Source organism: Apis florea, unplaced genomic scaffold (genome assembly GCF_048593485.1).
Source record: "Apis florea isolate Af1SG1 unplaced genomic scaffold, ASM4859348v1 contig_3587_pilon, whole genome shotgun sequence".
Lineage (NCBI taxonomy): Eukaryota > Metazoa > Arthropoda > Insecta > Hymenoptera > Apidae > Apis > Apis florea.
This window is the reverse complement of record NW_028256789.1, coordinates 1,115,188-1,142,295: the sequence shown is the minus strand read 5'-3', so window position 1 is coordinate 1,142,295 and position 27,108 is coordinate 1,115,188. Positions and strand designations below refer to the sequence as shown.

General features: G+C 45.4%; 1 protein-coding gene across 4 annotated transcripts in view; it reads left to right on the top strand.

The window, feature by feature from the left end:
- Dll (homeotic protein distal-less) overlaps nucleotides 1–27,108 on the top strand; it is a 74,623-nt gene that overhangs the window by 41,332 nt on the left and 6,183 nt on the right. For all 4 annotated transcript variants that reach the window (XM_012485066.3, XM_012485064.3, XM_003692602.4 and 1 more), the window contains exon 3: nucleotides 26,738–26,909. In XM_012485066.3, the coding sequence (XP_012340520.1) occupies nucleotides 26,738–26,909 (172 nt within the window). The remainder of the gene's footprint in view (nucleotides 1–26,737; nucleotides 26,910–27,108) is intronic.

Sequence of the window (27,108 nt, the reverse complement as noted above, 5' to 3'; positions counted from 1 at the left end):
ATTTACACCCGAATATATCGAATCGATCGATTCGAACCGTTCGTTCAATTGGCCGCAACCGCATTCTAATCAACTCTATCCAGGACCACGTTAGATCGGTATCGCGTGTGCAATTTACACGTTTGCCATTCTCCTTCTCTCTTTCCACACTCCTCCCTCCCCTCTTCCTCTCTCTCGCTCTCTCTCTCCACTCCACACGTTTATCCCGCGATTCTTGTCTTTTATGTAATTTGTTACAAGCTGGTTTTCTCGTGCGCCTCGCGCCGCACCAACGTGCAGCCACACGAAACTTTTCCCCCCCTCCTTCTTCCTACGACTCTTCCTTGTTCTATTTTTACCGAAAAAAAAAAAAAAAAAAAAAAGAAGAAAAAGAAGAAGAATCTCGGCACGAAAGTACGCGGCATTCTTAAAACTTGGAAGAGTTTCGTAAGGAAGTGCGGGGAGAGAGGGCACGGTGTTGTTCGATAAAACGTTACAAATCGATACTGCTTCCGCAGTTACAGCCCGTACAGTACGTTTCTCGGACTGTTCGTCGTGCGGCATGATAAATAAAAATAGCTAGCTACGCCATGGAAACTGCTCGATTTAGCGAGTCGTGAAACGGCATGCAATGCTCGATGGTTCGATAACTCGTCGGAGTTTTGAAAATTGTAATTTAAATTACAATACAAAGTCGAGATCTGCGTGAGTCAAGAGAGAGGGGTGCAATACATGCACGAAGGATTTTAGCGATTTTGGAATCGTGATTTCTTTTTTTTTCTTCTTTTCTTCTTTTTCCGAGAAAAAATGCGCGGGAACATTTGGAAACAAGGCATTGTGATCCTCTTCCAAGTTGGTGAAAGCCACTTTGGACCTGTGCAGACCTCGAATAGAGGCGAAAGCCTTCGAGACCCGCCTACGTTCCTGACTACACGCGAATTCCTTCTCTACTTCGTTCTAACTGGCTCTCTACTTTGTTACTTCGGTTCACGATCTAATACGTCTTCCTTATCTTCGTTGATTTTGCACGAAGCCACACAGTTCTGGGGCTCCGCTATCTTTTCGCCCATACCGAATATCGAATCCCTCTTTGTGATTAATTCTTATCAGTTGCTCCCAGTGTTGATCACGCAGTAATATTTGAGCCGGTCGAAGCTTGGCAACTCTCGTCTCCGGTAATTAACGGTAATCGCTGTTGACTGTTGGCGGCCAAAATAGAGGGTACGACGAAGAATCCTTGCACGATTCTTAACTTGTTTTCCACCTATTTATCTTTCCACGAATTTCAAAAAAGATCGAGACTTTTTAAACTCGACTCGAATCGTTTCCAAAAAATTTTACCACTTCTTTTTATTTCTAACATATAAAAAAATCGGCTAGAAGAAATAAAATTCAAAATTCAAAGGTTTAGGGTTCGAAAACTTGAAATCGGATACAAGGTTAATTTAACAACTCTCGAGAAAAAGCCTTACTTAGGTTCTATTGAGTCGTTAATCCGAAACATAAACTGGTTAACGTTATTGGCAGCGCGTAATTAGCCGAGCACCCCGTTAACTGCTCGTTAAACGTCCGGCCATGATACGTCGGGATCACCATAATACTCTTCTCCGTTACCTTCCTGCCCAAACCGACGTTCACCCGGATAATTTGCACGGCTTTATTTCCTGTTAAAAACCGCTCCACGATCGAACAGTTTTATAACTCAATCCCATGTGAAGCGTCGCAACCGGCCACTATCGCACACTCTGTCAGCTACCGGCTTCGCCTTTTACTTTCATCGTGACCGGTATCACGGTCTGCCCTGGAAAATAAAATATTGGATAATAAAAAGTATCGCTAGAAATAATGCAAACGTAACCAATCTATCACCTACAATCTAATCGACTTTTAGAATGATTCTGACTCGATTATTGTTTGTGAAACGATGCGATAGTGCATAGAGATTCGAAGTACACTATTCGGACGAGAGTGAATTTGTAAAAAGATTGGAATACAATTTTTAATACAATTTTAGGGAAAGGTGGGAAGGAAGATCGTGAAGGCCGTTCCCAAAAATGATTCCAGCGGCCTTGGTGAATCTGATAATTGTTAGATAACAACTTGGTTCCTGGTATTTGTGTGGCATTGGTTAGGTAATAGAGAGTGGTTGAATTAACGCGTAGTATTGCGAATTTGCAGTGGGATCTTGAATAAATGGATTTGTAATTAGGATGTCCCTTTGAAATAGGGTAAAAAATTTCTATCGAAAAGTATTTTGAAACTTCTGTCTTGTTAATCGATTGATTTTTGAATCTCGAATTTGGTAGTTCTTGAATACTTGATTAAATTTTATCGAATTTTTCAGTTAATTGCAAATTAACGCTCTGAATCCTAATCTTTTTTATTAATCAAATATTTCGATATCTTGATCTTTTATCAGGTTCTCCCTGATTTTTTTCAAGGATAAAAACGAGTTGCGATTCGGTTCAGATAAAAGTGTCGAAAGTTGCTCATAGGTGGAACGTAAAAAGTGACGTGAATTGACATAAAGTGAATGGTTTCCCGAATGTTGAGAAACGTGTTGAACCTCGAGAGGGGTTGAGGACAGGGATCGATTTTCGTCACCTAATAACGGCCGTTTTTGCACATTTGCACACCCTAATAGAAAATTAGTATCGTCTTACTGCGGCAGTTTTTGGAAGCGGCATGGCTGCAGTACTGCGCCTAAACACGAAAAGCCTATAGCAGTATATAACCTGTATAGGTATATGGGATGTGCTGAGGTACGCCCACGATGGTCCTGCCAGTGTTTCTCAATACAACACTGTACCAACACTAACTTTACCTTTACCTTGTCTCAATCTCAATCTCTACTAGAACTTTATCGATCTATAAAATATTCTTCGACTTTTATTTTTCTTTCTCTTTTTTCCTTTTTTTTCTTTTTTTTTTTTACAAGAATCTTCCAGCATTTTATGTTCGTTTTTATCCTCGAAATAAATTATCATATTAAATTTTCATTACGTTGCGATTATTAATAAATTGCTCGATAGATTATTTTTAAACAAACTGGTTACGATCCTGGTTGTTGATAAATTATAAATTTTTCGATGAAAGAAGAAGAAGAAGAAGAAGAGATGGAAGAACGTAGAGTTCGGCAAGTTAGTTCTAGCGAAACAAGTGAACAGTGTTAAGTACCACTGTGCTGCCGTGAACTTGTAGAGGGGAACCTTGATGCACAGCCTGATTTTTGGCAAGGAGGAACCTCCTCCTTCGTCATCGGTACGAGTTTTAATGCGTTTTACGGCCCCGGCTAAAAACCCATTAAGAGCCCGTCTGCGGATGGGAGGACAAATGCCCCCTTCTCCAAGGACGTGCTGAAAATTATTTCCTCTCCCTGTTCCAACAATGAAGCTTGGTACCATCACGCGTGAACGATCTTAACAACTTTCCTTGCCTTCCATCCTCCCATCTTCGAGGAGACAAATTCTCCTCGCCGAAAATTTTTAAATCTATCAATATCCTTCATTCGATCTCGAAATCACCTCCGATTCAATTTACTTTTTTTTTTTTTTTTCTTTTATAATAAACACACCGAACAACGATGGTTCCAATGAATTGAAAATCGTGAAAATCGAAGAAAAGAAAGAGATTTGCAATTGCTCGCGCCACATTTTCCAATCCCCTCGAAAACGAATCGCGAGGGTAGATTCAATTACAGTGTTACAGTACAAGTTTCCCAAGATCTTTTCCAACACTGCGGCCATCAACGAGGCTACACACAACAACGGTATATTACAACGTGTGACGCGCGTGGGTAACACGCACTTCCTACGCGTGTCGTGCACAGCTTCCCACGTATCTGGATCGTACGTGTCACGGAGTATAAAAATTCCCCGTTTAATGTCACGCATCACGGTGCGGGACACGCCGAGACGGTTTTGCATCTCATGCGTGACCAATCGATCCGCAAAATCAATTTTCCTAATCGGAATAATACACTGTATCTCCAACTGCGTCACTCGCAGTCACTGCGCTACTCCGCAATTGGATATCTACGTGGTTAATCGTGTCATAATCACTTGCTGCCCGTTTCCCGATACGAGCAAATATATATTCGAACGAGTATATTCGTTTGCGCGAGACAACGAGGAGGAGATACGTGAATGAAATGAGTGGAAAGGAGGAAGGAGATGGATGGTGGAAACGCGCAAACATGGTGCTTGCACGATTCCAGAGGGATGAAAAGTGCGGGCACCAGCCGGTGCAGCCGGCCATCATCAACTTGCCAACTGTTGCCCAATATTCGTTATTCGATATTGCGATACACGATATGTAATTGCTTGATATTTTGCATATGGATTCCCAGAAGTATGGACACATATATATATTTGTTTTAAAGAAGGAAATAATTAATTCGTTAGAGAGATTATATACGAGGTTATATTTATTAGATTGGATTAGATTTTTGCAGAAGGAATTTGCAAAAGGAATTAGACAAGCATCGAAATATTAATTCGATACCTTCGGTTACGATAAGAAAATGTATAGTTTGATAATCGATTATCTTCCGAGGCGTTAATTTCATATTCTCGTTCATCGACAGTTGATGAAATCGATAACGAACACGGGGCGGAAAGTGGGAACGGTGATTACCGATAAACGAACGATAAATTTAAACGTAAACACTCGTAATTGCATCGTATTTCAAAAATTTCACGACATCGGGCGCGAAATTGCAGCGCAAAGTCGGCTAACAAACCGTACTACGTACGTACGCATATCCCATACATCCATCTGCGGATCTACGCGCCTCAGTCACGACTAATTATTAATTAGAGACACGATGGAGACGCACGGTGAGCTCATGCAAATCGCGACGATTATGTATACCAACTGCACGCTTGCCAGTACTCTGATAATCAATCTTCCAGAGGCCAACGTTTCCGTATCAACCCGAGATCAATCATTCTGCCAGTTCCTAAACACCAAGATGATTTTCATTTTCCCCCACGTAGATATTATTTCTCTCCACCGTGTCGATTCTTTACTAGCCTTCACAAAGTATCACGATGTTAACGTTGAGATAGCAAGCGTATCCTCCTTTTCCTTCCCTTCTCTCTCTCTCTCTCTCTCTTTATTTCGCGAAAATCGAACGGTGTTGTCGTCGTGATTCGGGCAAATCCGCGCTTCGTGTGATTCCGCGCTTTTCTACGCGCGTACACACAACACGCCCGTATACCGTAAACAAGTTTTATCCATCCGCCGGGGTAAAATAAATAAATGGCGCTCGTGATGCAGTCCGGTTGCCTTCCTCTCTCGAGCGGTGCATACCGGGTGTTCACATCCGTGAAAACAGGCTCCGTAAATATGCACGTTTTATGCATCAATACCGAGCGCTCGCCCATGCTCCTTCTTCTCCTCCTCCTCCTCTCTCCTTCTTTCCTCCTCTCGCTCTCGCCCCTACCTCTTCTCCTTTACTTACACTCGCGTGCAAGTGGAACACGGATGGACGGAAGGGAAGAGAGAAAGGTGAATTTTCGAGGGGGGAAAAGGATGCGAATACGTGCGTACGTGCGTGCGCGAGGTGGGGAAGGGGGTTTATTATGTTTAATTCAAGATTCGCGTGTCGTTTCGCGATATGGAATCGATAGGCAGACAACGACCGAATGATTTCGTTTACGGTAATTCGATCAATCTTTTCGATGATTGTTGTTGATGATTATTATTGATATCGTTCGATGAATAATTTGATTTCGTCGTCGAATATAGAGATCCACTCGAGAAATGGATATATTTACGAAACACGTTTGCACTTTCGTCGTTCGTTTATTAAAGGAAGCGATCGCAGCGACGATTCGTTATTGGAAAATTTTGAAAAATTGAGTCGGATTGGGGATTGGGGAAAAGTTAAAATAATTACGAAATAGATTTGTTCGCGTGAATATCGTATTATTTACGTTACGCTCTATCATTCCACTCCTTCTTCTTTTTGCTTCTTTTTCCCTCTTTTCTTCCCTTCGTTCGTAGCCGCGATGACGGACTCCCGCGCGATAAGTATTCATAAAGGCGGTGGAAACGACGTGATATCAGTTTCGTGGTAACCGTGTTTCTGTCAAAGTGTCGACAAGCCACTTAAAACCGTCTACCGGTCTTTCTCCCGGCCGGGAGTAGCGGCGGCGCGCAAAATGCGAGAGTAAACTAGATATTAACGGTGGAGTCGTTGCACGTCGAGGGGGAGTGGACCCCCCTAATTATGAATTACTCGCGCATGTATATGTATGAGTAACAGCCTATGCATATTCATAAAATAATCTCTTGACCCCCGCGAGATCGAGACCCGATTGCGTACCGGCGCGCGAAGAGGAAGGAATCGCGCGATGAAAAACTTCGATTGCACATTTATAACGTTATTTCTCTCTCTCTCTCTCTCTTTTCGATCTTGACTTTGCGTAAAATCCAAGAGGGGGGAAAAAAAAAGGAAAGAAAAGAGAAGAGAAGAAAATTGCACATTTATAACGCATTTCTCTCCCTTTCTCTCTTTTCGATCTTGCATCCAAATCGAAGAGAAGAGAAAAAGAGAAGAAAAGAAAAGGAATCGATACTTTTTTCTCCCTCCTCTCCATCCTCGACATTCTTCCATCCATCGTCCTTCTCCTCGAGATCGACGTAATTACGTAATCGTTGCGGGAAAATCGCAAGCTCCACGATGAATAAATCATCGGCGGTTAAACAGGCGAGATAATTTACGCACACGGTTATGCCATCGGTTTGGCCAATATTTGTCGTAAATAAGTGGCGACGACAGCGGGAGGGAGGTGAAAGAATTGGCTGGAGGACGGCCAGGATCGTCGCGGATCGGCCAAGACTTTTCCAGTCTCTTGCGTCCCGGTGCAAATCGCTTTTCTTAACTCAATTACAATGCCGGTGGCTTTAATGACGCCCGTAATTACAGCGGCAATGTCAAAGTTAATTAAAGTTGTCGGATCGCTATCGCTTACTTTCATGCCGAGTCCGTTTCAACGTTCGTTTCTTTGAAAGCGAGTCGAGACTTCGCGCCAACTTGCCGATGTCCCGCAAGGTGGAGAGGGAAGGAGTGGAGAGGAGAGAGGGAGAATGGAGAGGGAGGGGAGGAAGCAAAGTTTTCGGCCGCTGGATTCCGTCTGACGATTTCCTTTTAAGAGACTTTACGTTCCACCGCGATCAAGATTTATGATCGCGTCGGGCCGAGAGAAGGAAATTGCGGAGCTGGGATTTTTGAAAGTGAAATTTTTACTTCCCAGACTCGTGGATCGAGATGGACTCGGTCGAGCGAACACTTTTGAAATTGGACACAAAGGATTTGTTGAATTTACGTTGAGGAACGTTAGAGGAACGTTTTTAACGTAAATTTATATATCTTGGAACGGAGGGGTGTAAAAGATAACTAATTACTAAATGTCATCTCGCGAAAGGGATACTTTACGATCAATTTTAACCACGATACCACGTGTGCGAATGTTAAAATGCTTCCGTGGCTTTGATAACATTTAGAACTCGGTTAGAATGTGGAAATACCACTTTTTTCAAAGCTGCCGAGATATTGAAATAATGTCAGCTGTCGAAGAAAATGTTGCATCTCATGCACGTGGTAGCAATTTTTGTTCTTCGTCTTTAAACTGGTTCGTGTCGTTACCATTCGCCTAGCAAAAATTATGTATAATAATTATCCCCCCTGAAAAATCGAAAGGCGTAAAAAATCGAATCGAAATAGAAGAAAAAAAAAGAAAGGCAAAAAACGAGAAAGAGAAAAAAAAATAAGAAACGGTTGAAACAGGAAAAGTTACGAGTCAAAATTGCCGCGGCGTCGACGATTCCATCGCGACAAGATCGATCCGATGAGATATATCCGTGGTCGGTTGCACGCAGTCGTGCAATTATCAAAGTCGTAAGGAGCCAACAGGCTAATGAGGCCGCCTCGATACGCGTCGATTAAAATCGTACGTGTATTTGCGCGCGATTCGCGCTCATTGATACCGTGTCCAATGAGAAGACGTTGGAGTTCTGGTCGAACCAGAAACCGTTTTCATTCACGATCGCAATCGATACGGCTCGCGCCAATTTCGTTGTACCTCGATGAACCGTGAAACTGGACCACCGTTCAATAACATTCCGCCGAGATGAGTATTAACAGTGATCGAAATGTTATTTATATATATATATTATTTTACAATTCTTCGAGACGTTGGAAACTTCAATTAACGATCCTCGCGATATAATATCGAGAACTCGTTTCCTTATGATTCTATTAATCCCGCGTTTCATACGTGTTTATTGCATTACCGCTGGCATTCACCTCGTAAGGAGCCTCTGCCTAATAGAGTGTTACGTATCGAGTGTTTTCCTGGTAAACAGGAAAGTGATCGTAAAAACCACCACGGTGCGTAACCCGCGCTCCTTGTTTTTTTTCGATTGTAAAACATCATTGTAGGGGAAACGTACGACGAAACGTTATAATCCGTCCCGTCTCTAAAGCCCATTACCTCGGCCGTGCAACGGTCAACGATATGCCGAGCAAGCATAAACTCTTTCCGAGCAATTAAACTCTTAAAAGTCGTGACGTAAGAGCGCGCGAACGTCGAAAAAGAAGAATAGACGATCCCTCTTCGCTCGATAAAAACCCGATACCTAGCCGGGTTCTACCTCCGCGTCTCGTTTCCACTTGGTGGATGAGATGGCCGTTGCTTTCGAAACGCGAGAAAAAGCGAATTAGCGGGAGAGGGGGAGGACGTTGTTGGAAACCAGGGCCAGGTGAGAAAGCGGAGGGGAAGCGCGAGTGGGGGGAGGGAAAAAAATGTCGGGGTACGAGTTTTACAATCGAGAGGCAGCGAAAGGGGTCGGAAAGCCGCGATTTTACGTTCTCCCTCGTTTTCAACCGGCGCATGAAAATCCAACCGTTCCTTTTACTGCCCACTGCCGGTCGCGTTAACTTATGGCGGAAACTTTATGGTTTCTCTCCGGTGAGTCGTCGAGGGAATATCGGGTGTGGAGACCGCGCATACACGCCCATTCCTCGAGAGCGGAGGAGAGTTCGACGAGGAGGACGCACCTCGGGACGCGGAGGCTCGTCGAAAAGTGGCCTGGAAACGAGCGGTGCATCCGCTCTTCCACGCGTTCGAATTAACGAGCCACGGACGTGGCCTGCACGCTTCGGCAATTACATCTTCGGTATCTTGGTTTTTTTCGCTCAACCATCCTCCGAAGTGGCGGATCAATTGAATCTTTGGATCGTATAATAATTTTCCAGACGATTTTTATCTCATCGAAAATGATATATTGCTCGAAAATAAATTTTAATTCGAAAACTTTAATTAACGACGATTAATTTTCAGATTAGCGAGAGAGTTTGAGAAATGATTATGATTATTCGTACATGGAAGAGTGAAGAAGGGAATAGAAATTGGAAATGGTTCGAGTATAATCGAGAAGGTGTATAATTGTGGCGAGCATCGTGATGGAATCGCGGTCCATCGATACCTCGTGGACGGATCCCCGCGTTTCTCCTTTTTTGATCGTTCGATGCTCCGATTGGCCGGGACGCGATACCTCCGTGTCACGGTGAAATTAAGCGTGCTTTTAACGCAGCCCCGTATTTGAGGAACCCCCTCGACCGGCGCCCTACCGACAATCGATCCTCGTCCAATACCGGAGCGAACCAGTCCCCGATCACCGATGAACCAGCATGGCGTATCCTCCATCTACTACGTTCCTCCATCGATTATTCCCAATTCTATATAAAATACCTCCAAGATTAATACTCGAATATTCAATCAGACGTTCCCCTTTGCCTTCCCCTCTTCGATGCAAATTTTCCAACCAGACGTTGATAAAGAAACTACAATCAATTTATCAACGTAAAACATCAACAAACTAAAATTTTTCTTTCTTCTTCTTCAAACATCGTCGATTTTGAACTCTCGTTCAAACGCGGTTAGGTTTCTTTCCCCCGCGTAACGAGCAACGTTCGAAACAAAAACGACCATCTTTACCATACAACCTCTTTACCGCACAACCTTGCCACACGTTATAAAAGGAACGCGTCACGTGCGGCCGGTTACAGCTCAATAATCCAATTACAAAAGACAATAAATTCCGGGCGGCAGCGTGCGACCGTGAGCGGATATACGCGCGGCTCAGCTCGCACACGGAGCCGGGAGCGCGGCAGACGAATGGCCAGGGTGGCAGAACGAATTTAATGCCACGTCGTCGGACACGGTGCCCGCTCTCCCCCAAAAGAGAGAGAGAGAGAGAGGGTACGGGAGTCGGGGGACGCGAGTTTCGTGGTAGGCAGGACCTACCCTTCCGGACGACAGACGACCAACGGAACCCAGACCTACTGGGCATTGATGCGTAGGAAAAAGCGCGCGCATGTCCGCCGCAGCCGTGGCCGGCCGGGCATTAGGGAAATATTCAAATGGACCTGCGAGGCCCATTGTTATTCTACCGTGAAAACGGCCGACGTTGTTACCTTTTATTAGTGTAATTTGTCCTATTAACCGTTTCCCAGACACCACCTTATAACGGCTCCTCTATACCCGTTTCTCTTCCTTTTTTTCTCCCTTTCTTTCTTTCCTTCCTTCCTTCCTTCCTTCCTTTCTCCGTGGCGGCACGAATATATATACGTGTATTTATAAAAGTTTTCGAGGCAAACGTTTCCCTTCTCCGTTTATTATTATTAAGGAATTATCGAATTCGTACGACGGTTTTTGTATACGTGCTCGTATTTCGGTGGGGAAATGTTATTGTCGCGAACGTATATACGTTTCGGATCGTGTTTACGTGTTTCATTTACGTTTCGGAATTCGATCGTTCAACATTCGTTACGAGGGACTCTCTCTCCGCGTTTCTATTACGATTTTATTTATTGTAAGTGTTTTACAAGTTTTTTATCGTTTCTTACGCGCGTTCGATAAAGGAATAATCTATTCTCGTTTCCTTTCGACTTCGTTCAAACGAAGTCACGATCGAAAGATTCGTTTCGGAAGATTTTTTAAAGCGATTCGAGCCGGTATGCGGATAGTGGCGAATGAATCGGTAGTTTATGGTAGTCGGTTTTCCGTCGGATTTCTGCGCGCGCGTGTGTGTGTGTGTGGTGTGTGTGTGCGCGTAGTGTGAGTTAAGAAGCAAGGGGCCCACGCCTCGATGAAAGTTCTTCACGGTGTGTGACTCACCGATCGAGATTAATGAACGTGCGCCTTATAGGCGCCGGGAAAACAGCGGAGCTTCTTAAGGTCGTCGCGCATTGTCTTCGCGCGAAAATCGTGGCTTTAAATGGGAGGATTTAACGAGCAGGATATCCTCGAGATTCTTCGACGAAGAAGAAGAAGAAGAAGAAGGAGAGGTAATACGACGTTGAGTATTATTCGAGAGATCGCTAGTCCCGATCGATCGGGAGTTGGTTAGTATTAATTGCGTGTGTTGGTGTTCTTGTAACTTCGCTCCCGCAAAAATACGACCCACTTCTTCTTAACCTTGCGTCACGCTTTCCATCTGCCTGCACCGACACCAACCATTCGAAGAAATACACGCGAAATATATATATATATATTATTATAATCTTTCTCTTCGCGCTCCATTGACCGTTTCCCGTTCTTCAATCATAATTCGACCTACTTTTGATAATCGTACGATTTTATTAGAAATTCTTCGAAATTCCAAAATCCTTGCCAAAATTCTGATTTTTCTCAAAAATCTCAAATCGATCCCGAAGATTTCGCATTCCTTTCAATAATTTTGTACAATTTTGAATATTTCAAAATTCCAAAATTCTGACTTTTTCCGAAAATCTCGAAGATTTCCCGTTCCTTTTAATAATCGTACAATATCGTTACTTGTTATTGAATATTTCAAAATTCATGCCGAAATTCCGATTTTTCTCAAAAATCTCAAATCGATCCCGAAGATTTCGCATTCCTTTCAAATCGTACGATTTTGTTGAATATTTCAAAATTTCGAAATTCTGATTTTTCTCGAAAGAAATCTCAAATATCGATCCCAAAAATTGCTCAAATTTTTAAATTTTTAGATTTTTGGAAAAAAGAGGATAACCCATTCGATATCCAAACGTCGTGTCAGATACTTGCGTCATCCAAACGCTTAAAAAGAATAGAACAGAGTATAAAATTTCGACTCGACGAATACTCGAGCTCCCGTTCCGTCGTACTCGGGAAGAAGGAGGTGGAAGAAAGGAGAAGAGAGAAAGGTGGTGCGGTGTCGTGGAATCAGGGAGAAATAAAGGCGGGTGCACGTAAATACACACACACACGCATCATAGTTAGCCACGGTGATCGTACGTAGCGATACAATCTACTGCCTCCTTCCTTCTATTCTTCTTCTTCTTCTTCTTCTTCTCCTCCTCCTCCTTCTTTTTCTTCTTCTTCCTTCGCCTTCTCCTTCCTCCTCCCTTTCTCCTCCTCCACTCGTTTCGTCCTCGTCCTCTTCGTCTTCTCGCGCCTCCACGGCTAGAGGGATTGCATAACCTCACCTTGCCGTTAAACGTGAAACAATGCTCTCGCGTGAGACAGCGCGAGGTGGCGGAGATACGCGATCTTTTGCCGGTGTCTAACTCCCGAACTCCGCTATCGTCGAATACGTTCCATCCACGATTCTTCTTTTGATCACCGCCTCTTTAATGATTCACGAAGGCTTAGAGAACGCGACGATTCCGCTAATATTCGCCTGCGAGAAGATCGATCCGCGACAAACGAGCTTTTCTTGTGTCCTAGCCTCGATCGTTGATTATATCCTGATTTTCGAAGCCCGTGGAAATATTTGTCCCTTCGAAGAATAAAAAAGAATTGTGATTTCGTCGATAGATAGATTTTAAAAGGGTTTGGGACAGGTGATTCGAAGTAGAATTTATGCGTTCGCCAAGGATCATTCTATATCTTATATTCGATCAATTTTTTATCGATCAGTGCAATAAATATACTTTGAGTTAGAATTTCTACGTTGAATGTCTAACAATCTGTATATCTAAGTAACAAAGATCGATAAAAAATTGGGATTAGAAATCGATCATCAGCGATATCCGCGATCGAGGCAATATTTCATTTTCCTTGATATCCCTCCTCGGTCGTCCTCCGTCTCTCATTTGCCCCATTGTTTTCATCGTGTAGGCTCAATAGAATCAGCAAACAATTTATTACGCCTACACCCGGGGCGCATCTATACCCTTATCAACGATCGCTCGTTGCTCCTTGCAAACGATTGCTCCTTCGAGTCGAGCCTCCGACGCTCGCCTCGGCCAACAATTCTTTCTCTCCTCCTCTCTCTCTCTCTCTCTCTTTCTCGCCTGAGTTCCCTTCAGCGAAACGCGCAGGTCACCCTCGTGCATCTCCCCGTTATACGGATGGAAACCGTAAGGAAAGGGAGAAAGGATTATATTGACTGGAACGACGCGTGAAATTTTCTCTTTCGAATAATTTTTACAAATTTTGGAAAAATTTTTCCCTACAGTTTTTAATTCCTTATACTTAATTCCTCGATTATTCCTTTCCATTTTCTCATATCCCCATCCCACGTTATATCATCGTAATCCAAACCTTTTCAACTTTCCCTCCTTGAATTGGCATTACAAATTTTCTCAACTTTCTTCGCTCGCGTCATTTTTACTATCGCGGTATTTTCTTATCCAAACAACATTCGCGGCTTTTCAACCACGTTCCACGATCTTAATCCTCACGGTGTGGCATGCGCTTCTACAATAATACTTTGCTACTTCCCTTTGTCTTGCACGGTGGTCCCAATCCCACGTTAGTCATTCCACACCAACCTTCTTTCTCGACTTTCCCTTAATCCTTCAGATTCGTGGAGATATATATATATATATATATATATATATATATATATATATATATATAAGATACCTACGCCAAAATTCCGAAAGGTTCGTATATCACCTTTCGTTTCTTTCGATTGGACAGTGTTCGATCGGCGGTTCACGGCGACACCGCCATAAGCGGCAAGTGAACAATCGGAAATCTTGGGGCGGCGGCAAGTCGTTGTAGCGCGCTGCGATTGTGTGCACGCGTGCATGCACGCGGGGATACGTAAGTGTTGCGATGCACACGGCAGCAGATTTCTGGGGCGATAAAATCCCGCGAGCGAGGAAGTCATGTCCCGTAACTATCTAGATGTACGGTCTCGCGGTTTTCGTGCGCGCACCCACTCGAAGGCCTTTGCTCGAACGCGACAGAGGAAGAGACGGTCTTGCTCCGGTGTGTACAGGCCGAGCGTACGCGAGGAGGACGACATTTTCCACGAGAACGAGCCAAGCCTTGCTAACCTGGCCGGGTAAAAGCGTGAAATTACTGGCTAAAATTACCCTCCCCAACTCCCTCTCCCCTCTTCTTTCTTCGATATCCAGCCCGCGGAAACTGTTCGAAAATTGCACGTGCTCCGAAGCACTTGGGATAATTTCGAACCGTCTTACGGCTCCTGCACACGATCGGATTGGGAGGGGAATTAGGAGAAGCGAAAGTTTTCTAGTTTTATGATTCGTTTTTTTGTTTTCTTTGTTTTTTTTAGAAGAAGAATATTCGAGGATAATCGTCGATCGTTTTTTCGCTCTTGATTTTACCGCGTTGAAGAATTTTGGAAATTTTTCAATTTCGTTCAAACGTTTTTACTTTGCTTACGTTTCTGTACTGTATTTTGAAATGGAAATTTATAGAAATTGTAATTTTTGAGATTTGTCGATTAGAGTTAGAAGTACAAGAATTATTTCGTTATTTCCGAGGCTTCGCAGAATTCGCAGAAAGAGGCGACAAGTTTGACACAAATTCGATTCAGCAAAAGATACAGTGTCCCCATTTTCCAACCGGATCGCTTCGCTTCTTCAACGGCATTTCTCCGCGACCACGAATAAAAATCATACCTGACACGGTTCGGACAAGGTAAATCGAATCGACGATATCAATCAATTTCATAGACGATTGCACGCGGCGCGTGTAACAAACTCGACTTTTTCGCTCGACATCCTCTTCTTTTCCGTAACAAATTTCTTCGAAAACGTTATCGAATATTTTCATATCGGCCGCACACACGCCGTCGTGGTATCCATCGCGTTTCTGGATACGTCGGTGAAAAGAGTGGAACGGAGACAGAATGCATAAGAGAGACGAGAAAAGAGCCGAACGGAAAGTGCATGTGCGAGCTCTCGCGTATAATTTACCGTTTCCAACGCGGCACGTCCGTCCATAGAATCTCTGGCACGAAACTGGAATAGGTCGGGTTATAAATTTCCCTTTAACGAGCCGGATTTTTGCTCGCGAGTCATCGATCAGATATCATCAAAATTCATAAGGCAATCGCGCGCCTCTCTCTCTCTCTCTCTCTTGTCCGCGCGATAAGAATCGAAAGGTAGCTCATCCGCTCATCCGCTTGGGAGGGGGAATCCCGATTAAACGAAAACCACCGCGGTATTTAACCCGCCGCGATTTTATCGGCCGAGAGATGAAACCGCGAGAGAACCCGGTTAAACAGTCGCGAGAAATTTAAACGAGGAAATACGAATAGCGAGTGGTGGGAGTAGTGGCCGCTTCTCGATCCCTGCCGCGAATCAGGTTAGTGTACCGTCGATCCTTGTACCTCGATCGAGTGGAAATTTTCTTCTTTTTCTTGGCGAGGAAGGCGAGAACAGCGACGATATCCATGCTAATCCACGAACGAGGATTTCCCTCCCCCCCCCCCCCCCCCCTCGATGAATACTCGCGGTGTGTATCATGGGATGGCCTTTATCTGTCCGTTCTCACCTCGGAATGTACACGATGTATGACGAGCGGGAAATTGTGGACAGGTATCGTTGATGAATTTTATTTGACATCTATTCGCGATGATTGATTTATCGATCGTGATATTGAGAAATCTGAGTAGAGGATCTCGTAGAGAGATGTTAAAAATCGCGAGAAAAACACGAGAGAATAAATTTTTAAAAATATTCTCGACTCAACAAAGAAATTGAGCACAATTTCAAGGGATAACGAGTTTTCTGTCTCGTCTTCGTAGTGGTCAGCGAGCACTCTTATGAGGTTAGACGGGGGTGTGTACACGGATAAAGGGAAACTTGTGGAAAGGCAAGCGCGATGTAATGCCGTGTCCTGGCCTGGAGGAAGGAGAGGCCACTTCATCATGCTGCGACATGGAGCGCGGAGGAAGCGTGCACGGCGAGCATTCGCGAGAGTGACATCGCCGTGGCTGTCCACTTGTAATTTATTACTGTAAACACGGGCGAAGAAGTCTAGTTTTTGCCCGCGGGACACGTCGCCGCCGATTTACATACGCGCAGCATCCGTTACAGCCGCTCTTTTGATCGTAACTGCAGATTAATCTTTCCTGGACCCGGCCCGGATGGAAACCTGTTGTGACGAGTCCACCGAAATTACGGTGCGTCGACGATGATGTTTCGTTACGGGCTACCACTGTTACACGTTCCATCGGCCCGTTCAATTTTTCCTTCGAGAAAAATTCGGTTTTATTACTCGTCGAAAACACGGCTGACAATCGATTATGCTCGTCCATCATATTACAAATTGTGAAAATTCAGCACTCGTATACAGCGGGGTATCGGTTCGTTATTCGTTCTGAAAGTATGGGTATTTCCATCGAGATTAATTTTATTGATCTCGTTTATTCATATGATAATTTCTTCATACGAAGATTCCATCTTTGTCATCGAATAATTGCTCAATAATCGTCAGATCGTCCTTTCACTTCCTCGGATTCATCAGATACGTTAAAAAAGATGGAATGTATCAATATCGGATCAACTAAAATCACATCCACATCAGATTCGCCATCCTATATATATCTTTATATCCCGTCCCATCGCACGAACGTATTAATTTCTCAAATATCAGATCAACGTCGTTACGCGCGTTTCTTCGATCTTAACCATCGATCATCTTTCGAAAACGTGTTCCATCCCCCCATCAATATGAAAAATATTAATTTCGAAAACAAGATCGAATCGTACCCAACTGAAAGCTTGAAAAGTTTGCCAGAGCTTCCTCGCATCTGATCAAAAGGCTTGTTCAGAGAGGGAGGCATTTCAACCACGAACCGTGTCCCTGATAAAAGAAAACGCGTTTCTGGTCGGCCCGATATCTCAATCCTTCTCCAACATCGCGCTCCTCGTCCAACGCACGCACACACGCGCTTCTCCCTCGTCCCGCGAAAGCTCTCGAGGCGAGGTATACACGGTTATGGATCGGGCTAGGTCATTCGCCACCATAGGCCGAGCACTGTACATGGCTCACGGTGCTCCCAGGTTCCCGATTTCCGTAAAAGTCGAGAAACGCTCTCGCAGCCCATCGGAGCGCGAACTGCACGCGCTTCAAATGGACTTTACGGTTTCCACGAAAGAGGAACAAAGAGGGATCCAGCACGATCCGTCGGCCTGCGCCTCTTGCAACGATTGCGTCGTTTACATCTTAATCCGCGATTAAGATCGACCGGTATCGAACCGGCATCTCGTTCATCAACTCGCGCTCGATCTTATGTCAGTTGTCCAGTTATACATTGACGTTTAGGCATGTCGATAGATTTGGGATATAAGATCGAGATATTTTAATTTCGTTTCGCGTGATCTCCTTTTTTTTTCGTTTTTACGTTTTATCGGCAAGAAATGAAAATTAATTATCCTTGTTCTCTACTTCTCTGACGCGAGTCTGAATGTTGCTGAATGTAACACGAATGTGTAAGACAGTTGTATAGTTCGTATCGTGCATCATGGTTGGAAATGGTTGATCGCGGCAAAGATTCGCTGATCTTTCTCCTATTTAAATATTAATTCTCGACGAAGAGCAGGCCGATGGGTATCAGGAAATCGATCGACGAAGCGATCGGGAGAAGCGGGGTTGTCGTCGAAAAAGCGGAGAAGAGGAAATGGATGGAGCGACGAAGACAAAAGACGGAGGCTCATTTTTCTATGTACGGGTGCAATTTAAACGCAGTCAGAACGCGAATGTAAACGTGACCGTGGCTTAGTGGGACGCTGACCACGGCGTAGGAACGAACGACCCAGGGGACGAGGATCTACACCTCGATGAGCACAGCACGACATTCTCCTTGCCTCCCCCTCCTCCCTCTGCTCCCTCGTTTTCTTCCTCTGCGGCCGCTACCAAGAAGAAGGTAGTCCCTTCTCTCCCTCCCTCTCTCCGTCTTTCTCTCCCCCTCCTACCCGCGTCTTTTTTCCACTCATCCTTCCCCGCCTGCCTCTTTCTCTCTCTCCCTTGTCCTGTCTCCGCTCATCGTCCTCGAGCGCGTCCACCACGATTGTCCGGTAAACCATGGTGCGAACCGCTCACCGTGACGAAGGTATCCACCTACAAACGAGGACTTATTCCAGCTCGTGGAAACTCGCGAATACCGACATGGGAATCGGCCGCGTCGCCGTTAATTATGCCGATGACGATCGAGCCTTCTCGAGCCTTGGGCCAAGGGGGTTGGCACGCCGAGTGGAAGTCGAATTTTCGAGGGGAAGATGCTGTTGTTCGTCAATCCTCGAATATCGAAGGAAACGCGTGACGAGTCGTGGAAGGAGGAGCAAGAAGAAAAATTTGGAAGGAAAGCTGTTCTGAAACGAATATTCGAGGATATTTTCGTAGCGTGTAATCGGAGGGGGATATCCTTTGGTGTTCTAACGCCGGATATTATTCTTCTTTTGCCGCGATCTAACGAGGTTGAGCGAGCAAGGAGGCAGTGTGGTTGCCGAAGAGGATGGCGCGAAGCGATGCGAGGCACGCCGGTGGAAGTCAGGATCGGTGTTCCTATGCATGCGATTGCGCGCGGATGAATAGGGCCTTTGTGTTTTGCGAACGACAGCCAGTACGATATACAAATAACGGTTCCCTAAGATTTCTCACGTGAGCAAGGATCTCTGGTGGACGGGAGAAAGAGAGATGTGGTTCAACGTTTGCTCCATCTGCATTTTATTATAAAACCACGTAAACGGGTAACGGGACTCGCCTCGTCCTACGTACGTACGTTTCGCAATTTTTTTTTTTTCCACAAGCTGTTTCTCTATCGGGGGACGCGAAATATTTATTACATTATTATCTCGTTTAAATACTTTTCGCAATTTCCCCATAGATCCTGTTCCTCTCTCTCTCTCTCTCTCTCTCTCTCTCTCTCTCTCTCTCTCTCTCTCTCTCTCTCTCTCTCTCGTGATCTCGTTTCCAGAGTCACAACGCTTCTGAACGCTTCTGTTTCCTGACAAGAAGGAAATATTAGAAGACGGGCGAAATGAATTTTCGATCGACAACAACGATTCCACGGGAGGGAATTTTCGAAGAGTTTCCCTCGAGTCGGCCGCTGTATCAAATCCCGCTTCTGAATTCAGGCTGAGCGCGGGTATCGATGAACAGTAACCGGCACGGTGTGGCGTGCGTGTCCGCGCAGGTGGAAAGAGAGACGGGAAAAAGAGAGAAGGAAAAAGGCCGGTGGAGAGAGAATGCATCGGTACGCGATGATGTAACGGCGTTATGAATATGTACAAAATAACAAATGGTTGCCGGGACAAAGGAAACGGTGACAGGGTACGCGCGTGTACCGCTCGTATTCCGGCTGTCGCAGCCTCGCGCCGCGTCTCTACGTGATCGCGGTGTAAAACGTGGCGTTTCGATTTCACCGTTTTTCGTCCCTCCCCCTCCCAGATACACGCGCCAAGGAGAAACGAGGCGTGGAGATCCTTGGCCGTTGGAAATAACGCTCGTAATAATAACGCTCGGCCGGTAATCGCGTTTCCGATTAAGAGATTCCTCCGCTCAAACAAACAAACGTGCGCCGCACGTGCTCCATTGTGCATCGTTGCTACGAACAAAACGTTTCTCGCGATCGTGATTAGAAAAAAGGAGAGGGGGAGGGATAGAAGGAAGATGGAAAAGAAAAAAAAAAAAATGGGGAAACACAGACAGGCGAGAATATCGCACGAACGTTGATCGATATCTGTCCAACGCGTCCGACCACAACCGTCGAAGCGTTATTTTGTTTTCCGGAAATTTCAATTTAATTTTGTTTTCTTTTTTTTTTCTTTTTCCGAAGCTGACCGAAACTAGGTAGATTACTATCGGAGGAAACGTGTAACGGTACACCCCCTTTCGATTCGCTCGTCCTCCTCCGCTTTTTATTTACGTTTCTCGTACGTAACGACGAAGAAACCTGGCATCGTGGCTGGCTTGGCCACAGAAATAAGTAGAAAAAAGAAACGAGGAAAAAGAAAAGAAAGGGAGAAAAAGAGGGAGAGAAAAGAAACGTAGAAACGCAACGATGAAGAACGCGAAGCGTAGGGGGGAGGGGGGGGGGGAAGGGGGAGATGGGCGAGAGCCGTTGCACCATTGGGGAATTTCGTTGTTGTTAAGGTGGCACTGCGCATCACCGATGCCAGGCAGGAAGTGGGAATCGGCGAAGCAGGGGCCGATGCGGGGGAGTAGCGGGCCACGGGACGAGCCGACGTTGCATTGTGGGAGTGAACGAGCGAGCGAAATGAAAAAAAAAAAAAAAAAAAAAAAAAAAGAGAGGAGACATTATAGCATTATGCGAACGAACAGGGCCCTAGTGACGCATTTACACGGCTGTTATTATTCCCCGTCCCTTCCCTCGTCCCTCCACCTCTACCACCCTCAACTAGATAGGAAACATAGGTAACTACGTAGATATCTCTTGCTCGCATGTTCCAACAGTTCGAGACAGTTTCGAAAACCGGGCGCATGTGTCGTCCACACGCGTCGAATACGTTGATAAAAATTTCGCAATCGAATCTGGATCCCTCGATTCGATGGTTCCGTCGTTCCCACGAGCCGAGACCGATGCGATTGCTCCGATTTGATAGGGTGATTCGATGAGTAACGATACACAGTTCGTCGCACGGTATGTTCCAACTAATTCCAATCCCAATTAATTCTTGTGTGATTTATATTCTGGAAGACGGAACAAAAGGAACGTTCATCCTCCGCGAAGAAGTCACAAGTTTCTCGTTTTAACGATTTCCTCCAACTTGGTCATCATCTTCGTTTCGTACTCATCCCACTCCTTATTCGAGAGTATATCCATCCTGGTTTCCATCTCCATCGATTGTCAAGCTTGTCGTTGAAAAGCGTTTTAGCAGTGTGTGGCCGGCATCCGCCATCGATGACGGATTAGTTTGTTACGGGTTTCGGAGGGCGCAGGTAGGCCGTGCCGATACGCGTGATTATTTATTGTGCGGACAGATTGGATCATTCAGAACACGCGAAAGGGGGGCCCCTATGGATCGACCCGCCACGGGAATATAACTCCGATCCGACCGGCGATACGCCGTTGCGATATAACCTTCAATTTTGTATCAACGGCGCGAGGTGAAGGTGGACGAAACTCGATGATTGGCTAAATAATTCGCGGTTCTATTTTCCACGGTATTTTTTTCGACAACTCTTAAAGCGACGCCTTGGAGGGGCGCGTTTGTCGAGAAGTGGGATCGATTTTAGTTAGGGATGGCTTTCGAGATTTAATTGCTAATCGCGGAATAATGGACGATCGTGGTTCGATGTTGGGCGAGAGAAGATAGTTTCGCTTGAAATTTCGAAAGAGCAGTGTATCAGTGTGTAGTAACAGTCGAGGACGAAGAATCGTGTCTCGAGTAAATTTAAACATTTAGGGGGATTAGGATTTTCATTGTGGAAATGATGGATTTAACGCTTCGATCCTGTATGAAGATATTACAAAAATGTGTAGGATTAATTCGAAGCTGAAAGAGATAATTTCAGGTAGGATATAATTCGTAGTAATTTTAGTAGCTGATCGGACAAGATTATTTCCCCCCTCCGTTTAATAATAAAGAGATTTCTTGAAAAATGTATTTATTAGATACAGGTAGCGAGTGTATAATTGATAATAATTTGTATACGGATATATATTGTTAAAGTTATTGGTGTTCGGCATCGCGTTGCATACAGCACGGTTGTAAACTGGTTTCCCGATGAGTTTTATTCGAAAAACAAAGTAATTATACGTAGATAAACATCGTGGCCGTTGGTCAAACGGAATGTGTTAAAAACGTGGAACAATATCAGGCCGCGTGCGCGGCCTTATCAATGGCTAGAGAAATTATGACTTCCAGCCATCTCTATTGGTTTTATATCGCGTTATTGCTCACGCAGCGGCCACCATTAGACTAATTGCGTTTAATTGTCCAGCCCCCGTTTCGATTATTCGAGGAATGATACAGTCTAGACCGTTAATGGAAAAGATAATAGACTTTTCTATGACGCGAAATCTATCGGGAAGCTTCCTTAATACACCATTTGCGTATTTTTTTTTTTTTTTTTTTATATTTAACATTTCACAACCCATACTCATATATACCATGTATCTATGTAAAATTGGGATCCCTCTAATTCCGCGTTAAATTATCGTTAAAAAAAAAAAAAAGAAAGGATGGGGAAAGAAGATAAAAGTTGCAGCGGCGATTATTACGTGGAAAGGAGGTAACGTTTCCCGGAGGATACACAGAAATAAATTCGGTATCTAGTTTAGCTCGGCGGAATACGATACGATCCGACGTTTCCCAAGGAAGCGCGTGAGTCAGATGCAACGGAACTTCTCCGTTTTTACGTTCGCATTACCATAACCTTTCGAAACCTTCCGAAAGTTTTATCGTCCATACGTCCCGCCATTGTATAACTAGGTTGTAACTACAGTTAGCAGAACTGCGCTGAAACGGCGTGCCGCTATCGACTGGTATTATCAAGTCAAGGACTACATTTTTGCAAGCATCAATTACCACGGTATCCACGACTGACACACATCACTCACTGACGAATATCGAGAGCTACGCGCATGTATACGCGCACAGATACCGAAACTTTGCGCGATCCTAGACTCGCAGTAGAATTAGGATTGTTCGTGGTCAGACACAGCGAATCGTAATTTTTTTCTTTTTCGATATCGACCCTTACGGTTACGTTCCTTCGGATTTATCGATAATAGTATTTTTAAAAAAAAACGATATTAAGATGTAGATAAATATTCTAACCGTTTTCTTTCTTTTCGTAAAAGGTAAAATTTAAAAGAAAGAAACGTTAATCCTTTGTTAAACAAAGCAAGAATAATTTAATAATTCGTGGATCAACGGTCTTCCAGTGGACGATCCATCCAGTGGCACAACAGCTGGGCCAAGAAATCCAGAAGAGGGAGAGAAAGAGAGAGAGAGAGAAAGAGAGAGTGTTCTCGGAGATCGCGGCTCGAATCGGTGGGAGCGTTTTCATTTAGACGTAGATTATTCCTAGATGCCTCTCTCATAAATATTAAACAGGCGGCGTGCGCGGGGATTCACGCAGGCGAAACGTATTTTTTTTTTTTTGGAACCTTGTCCCGGCTGGTGGTGCTGCCGCTGTACCCCTTTCCGTCTTCTACATACCCCACGCCCCTTCACCCCGAGGCGGCGATCTGTCGCTCATTGAGTATGCATCGGCGATATCGACAGGCGGGGGCTGTTACCAGAGCGGCTTCCGCCGGGGGCCACGTTGGAAGCCGTTGCTTCGGTCCGACGTCAACGACGCCAGCGACGACGACGTCGACCCCTCTCTCTCTCTCTCTCTCTCTCTCTCTCTCTCGCTCCTTCCTTCTTCCAGTGCAAAGGTTCGCGCGACCACCACAGAGGAGAGCAATTTTTGCACGGGGCGGCCATTCCAAGCGGTTGTTGCGTAAAACCACGCACACAGACGCGAGCGGTGCGTTTCTGCAACGGATGCTGGAGGGAAAGAGATAACAGCAGCTTGCCACCGTGCCGTTCCAGTGGCCATCGGCGTTATGTCCGCTCCGCACACGCCGCCTCTTCTTCTTCTTCTTCTTCTTCTTCCTTCTCCTCCTCCTTCTCCTCTTCGTCTTCTTCTTTTTATTCTTCGTCGTCCTCTTGTTCTTTCTCCGCCCTTCGTATACTTATGTATTCCATCGCGAGGCGGTGCCGACTCGTCACGCGCATTTGCATACATTTTAAACCGCGACCCAACGCGTTTTTTGTCAGAAAATTCTTGCTGCCGTCCGGATGTCCCGCCGCATCCGTGTGGCTAGCCTGATTACGATAATCGATGTCGGAAAGTGGTCTCTCTCTCTCTCTGAACAGAGCATACGAGAGCATAGCGCTAGTGCTTCATTTACTCGTAGAAAAGATCGTCCCAGAACTCGTTTGTTCTCGTTCGGCCTGCAAGAGTTTGCCTGCAAGAACCCGGTCATCCCCTTCGAAACGGAGGAATCCACACCTGCGTCACAAACTATGACGACGGGATACCGTGGCAAAAAAAGACCACTCGTAGCAGTAACTCGCGAACGAATATCTCACCACCCGGTTGTCCCCAGCCCCTAAAAGTCTTCTTCTTCTTCTTCTTCTTTTTCTTCTTCGTATACCGCGTGCGTCGCGATGTGGTTGTAAATATCAATAAACAAAGCGAATACTGAGGATCCGACAACGAAATAAACCATTGTTGGACGAGGTTTCAGCGCTGGCCCCTTTGTCGGGCGCCATCCTCCAAGCACGCTCCACTTTTTCATCGAGCAATTAGAAAGAGATTTATTCGCACGCCGGCACGCCGGGCGCACGCTCCCCCAATAAGAGGCGGCTTACTGAGAAGAATCTCGCGTTCTGTTGGCGCACTTTTCGGCCGTGCAAGTGGCGAAAAGTGGCGGCCATTTTATACATAGCGGCCAGGTATACGCTGGTGCACACGCGCGTAGCCTCGATTGTACACGCGCCTCGCGTGTACTACATAGTGTGCAGTTGTACAGTGTGCAGTTGATGGAAGGAGCGCAAGTTTCAACGGACCGATTCCGCCTTACGTTGCAAAACGTGAAACAATGCCACGATGTGGCGCGTTTCTTTCGTTAGGTTAGAGCACGAAGCCGAGCTGCGGTTTTAATGAACTCGTTTTCACGTGACGACGCCCTCCCCTCTTCTCGTTCTTCTCCTCGATCTAGCCATCTCTCGTCCAACCGCTGCCCTCCGGCTCCCTGCTTCACGGACCCGACTTAGTTAATTAAAGTAACCGTACGGTTTTTGATTGACGCCCAAGGCGTAAAAAGTCGTGACGAACTATAAGCCCCGCGAAGTGGTCGGCTCGGCCGCCGGTTACGCAATGTTCCAGGGTTGACAAGGAGGATACGTTGGAGGATCTTCCTCCGCGGTGATTGATAAAAGAAGGTACAGTTTCTTCGATTAATATTTAACAGAGGAAATTGCGGTGTACGGTTCAATTACGAGGGGGGAGAAGCACGGGTATCGAGTTTCCTAAATTCTACGCTACGAAGCGTAGGGTGAAGCGTAGATGCATTTTGTTTGCGTTGGAAATTATCTTAAAATCGGTCGATCGAGGTTTTCTCGCGGAACGATATTCAATTCGAAATTTGAATCGAGTTGGAACAAACTTTCTCCCTAAAATTTTGAAAGAAATTTCATCTTCGCTTATATATTCTCTTATTATCAATTTAATATTACCACGTTGATCCATGTTATAGGTGGTCCGTGAATCGGTGGCTTGTAATTTGCGACACGTTGAACCTTATCGATGCATGCAAAAAAAATTCAATAACGCAACGGACCAGATCGTGCAAGGGTTGATGCAATTATTCAACGTTCCGACATCGTTACATCGTTTTGTCCCCCGAAGCGAGGAATTAGCATACAAAGTAACCAACTCTCCCCAAAAGAAGGAGCGAATTAAAGGAAACGTTGAAAAACCCGATCCACCGCTTCCTGGATGTTTTTTTCAACCTGGTTCGAGGGTTAACGCTTGCCGTTTACTCGCGGAACACGAACGAAACGTTCCTCTCTCGCCTTCCTCGCTCGCCCAAGCCGAGTCCGTGCTTACGTAAGATTGAGCACCGCGTCACGTGCACGCGTATAGATCGCGCCAAGAAACGAAAAAAAAAAAAAAAAAAAAAAAAAAGAAAAAAAAATACCGCATGTGCAATCGTAAGAGCGGCACCGGCGCATTGGTATCCGTCGCACAAGCCGAACACGACGTTCCTCGTGCGCCGCGTCCAGGCAAAAGAAACGATAGTTACGAAACCGAGCAGTTTCTTACTAGTTCTTTTTCCTTTTTTTTCCTTCCTCGCTTTCTTCTCTTTTTCCCTCCCTCCCTCTTCTCCTCTCCTCCTCCTTCTCCATACTCGGTTCGAAACCCGGTAGCGCGACGATGATTCGACGTTAGCTAGCGACGTTGCATCCGATCGAGAATCGCAAATGCGCAACGGTTATCCTTCGTTCGATACGACCGATCGCCGTGCCCCGATAAAACCGTGGCGGATTACGTGCTTGTCCCTCTCGCAAAATATATATATATATATATTCTATATACGTATGGCAACCGAACAAGCGTGTATCATTACGGTCGGTGCGTACTCGCAGAAATTCATATCGGGCTCTGTAATTATCGGATGTTTGACGGGCGGAAGGACAGCGGCAAACAGAGACAGTGAAAATTGCCGGTCTCTGGCGTAACGCGGCACACAAGCGTCTCTCGGTCCACGTTAAATAGTACATCAACCTCGGTTGCGACGTACCAGCCTCTCCTCTCCTGTTTTGTTTTTTCTCCTCTTTACCTACCTACCTATGCCCCTCCCCCGTGCAAACTCCCGTTTTTACTCCTCGTTCTCCCCTCTCTCCCTTCCCCCCTTCCCCCCCCATCGTTTCGGTCTCATTCGCCAATACTCTACCGACAACTCGCGAAACGAGTTTCACCTGACCTGATCCGTTCGATTTTTGTTGCAGGTGAAAATCTGGTTCCAGAATAGAAGAAGTAAATACAAGAAGATGATGAAGGCGGCGCAGCAGGGCGGCGGTGGTGGCGGAGGGCAGCACGGTAGCCTTCTGGCCGGTGGAACCGCACTACCAGGGGGGCCATCCCCTCAACCTGGTCAACCCGGAAGTCTCATGCAAGGAGGTGCGTATAGGACCACGTGTCTCGTATCACGGTGAAGAAAGCGATTATCCCGATCGTTTATTGGATAATCTGCGCAACGTCGAGAACCGTTTAATTATTATTTATACGTGTACATATATCTGGAGGATCAAAGCCGAGGATCGAATCGGGCACCGTTTCTGTATGTGCGCCTTTAACGAGATCGAAATTTTTATTCAGT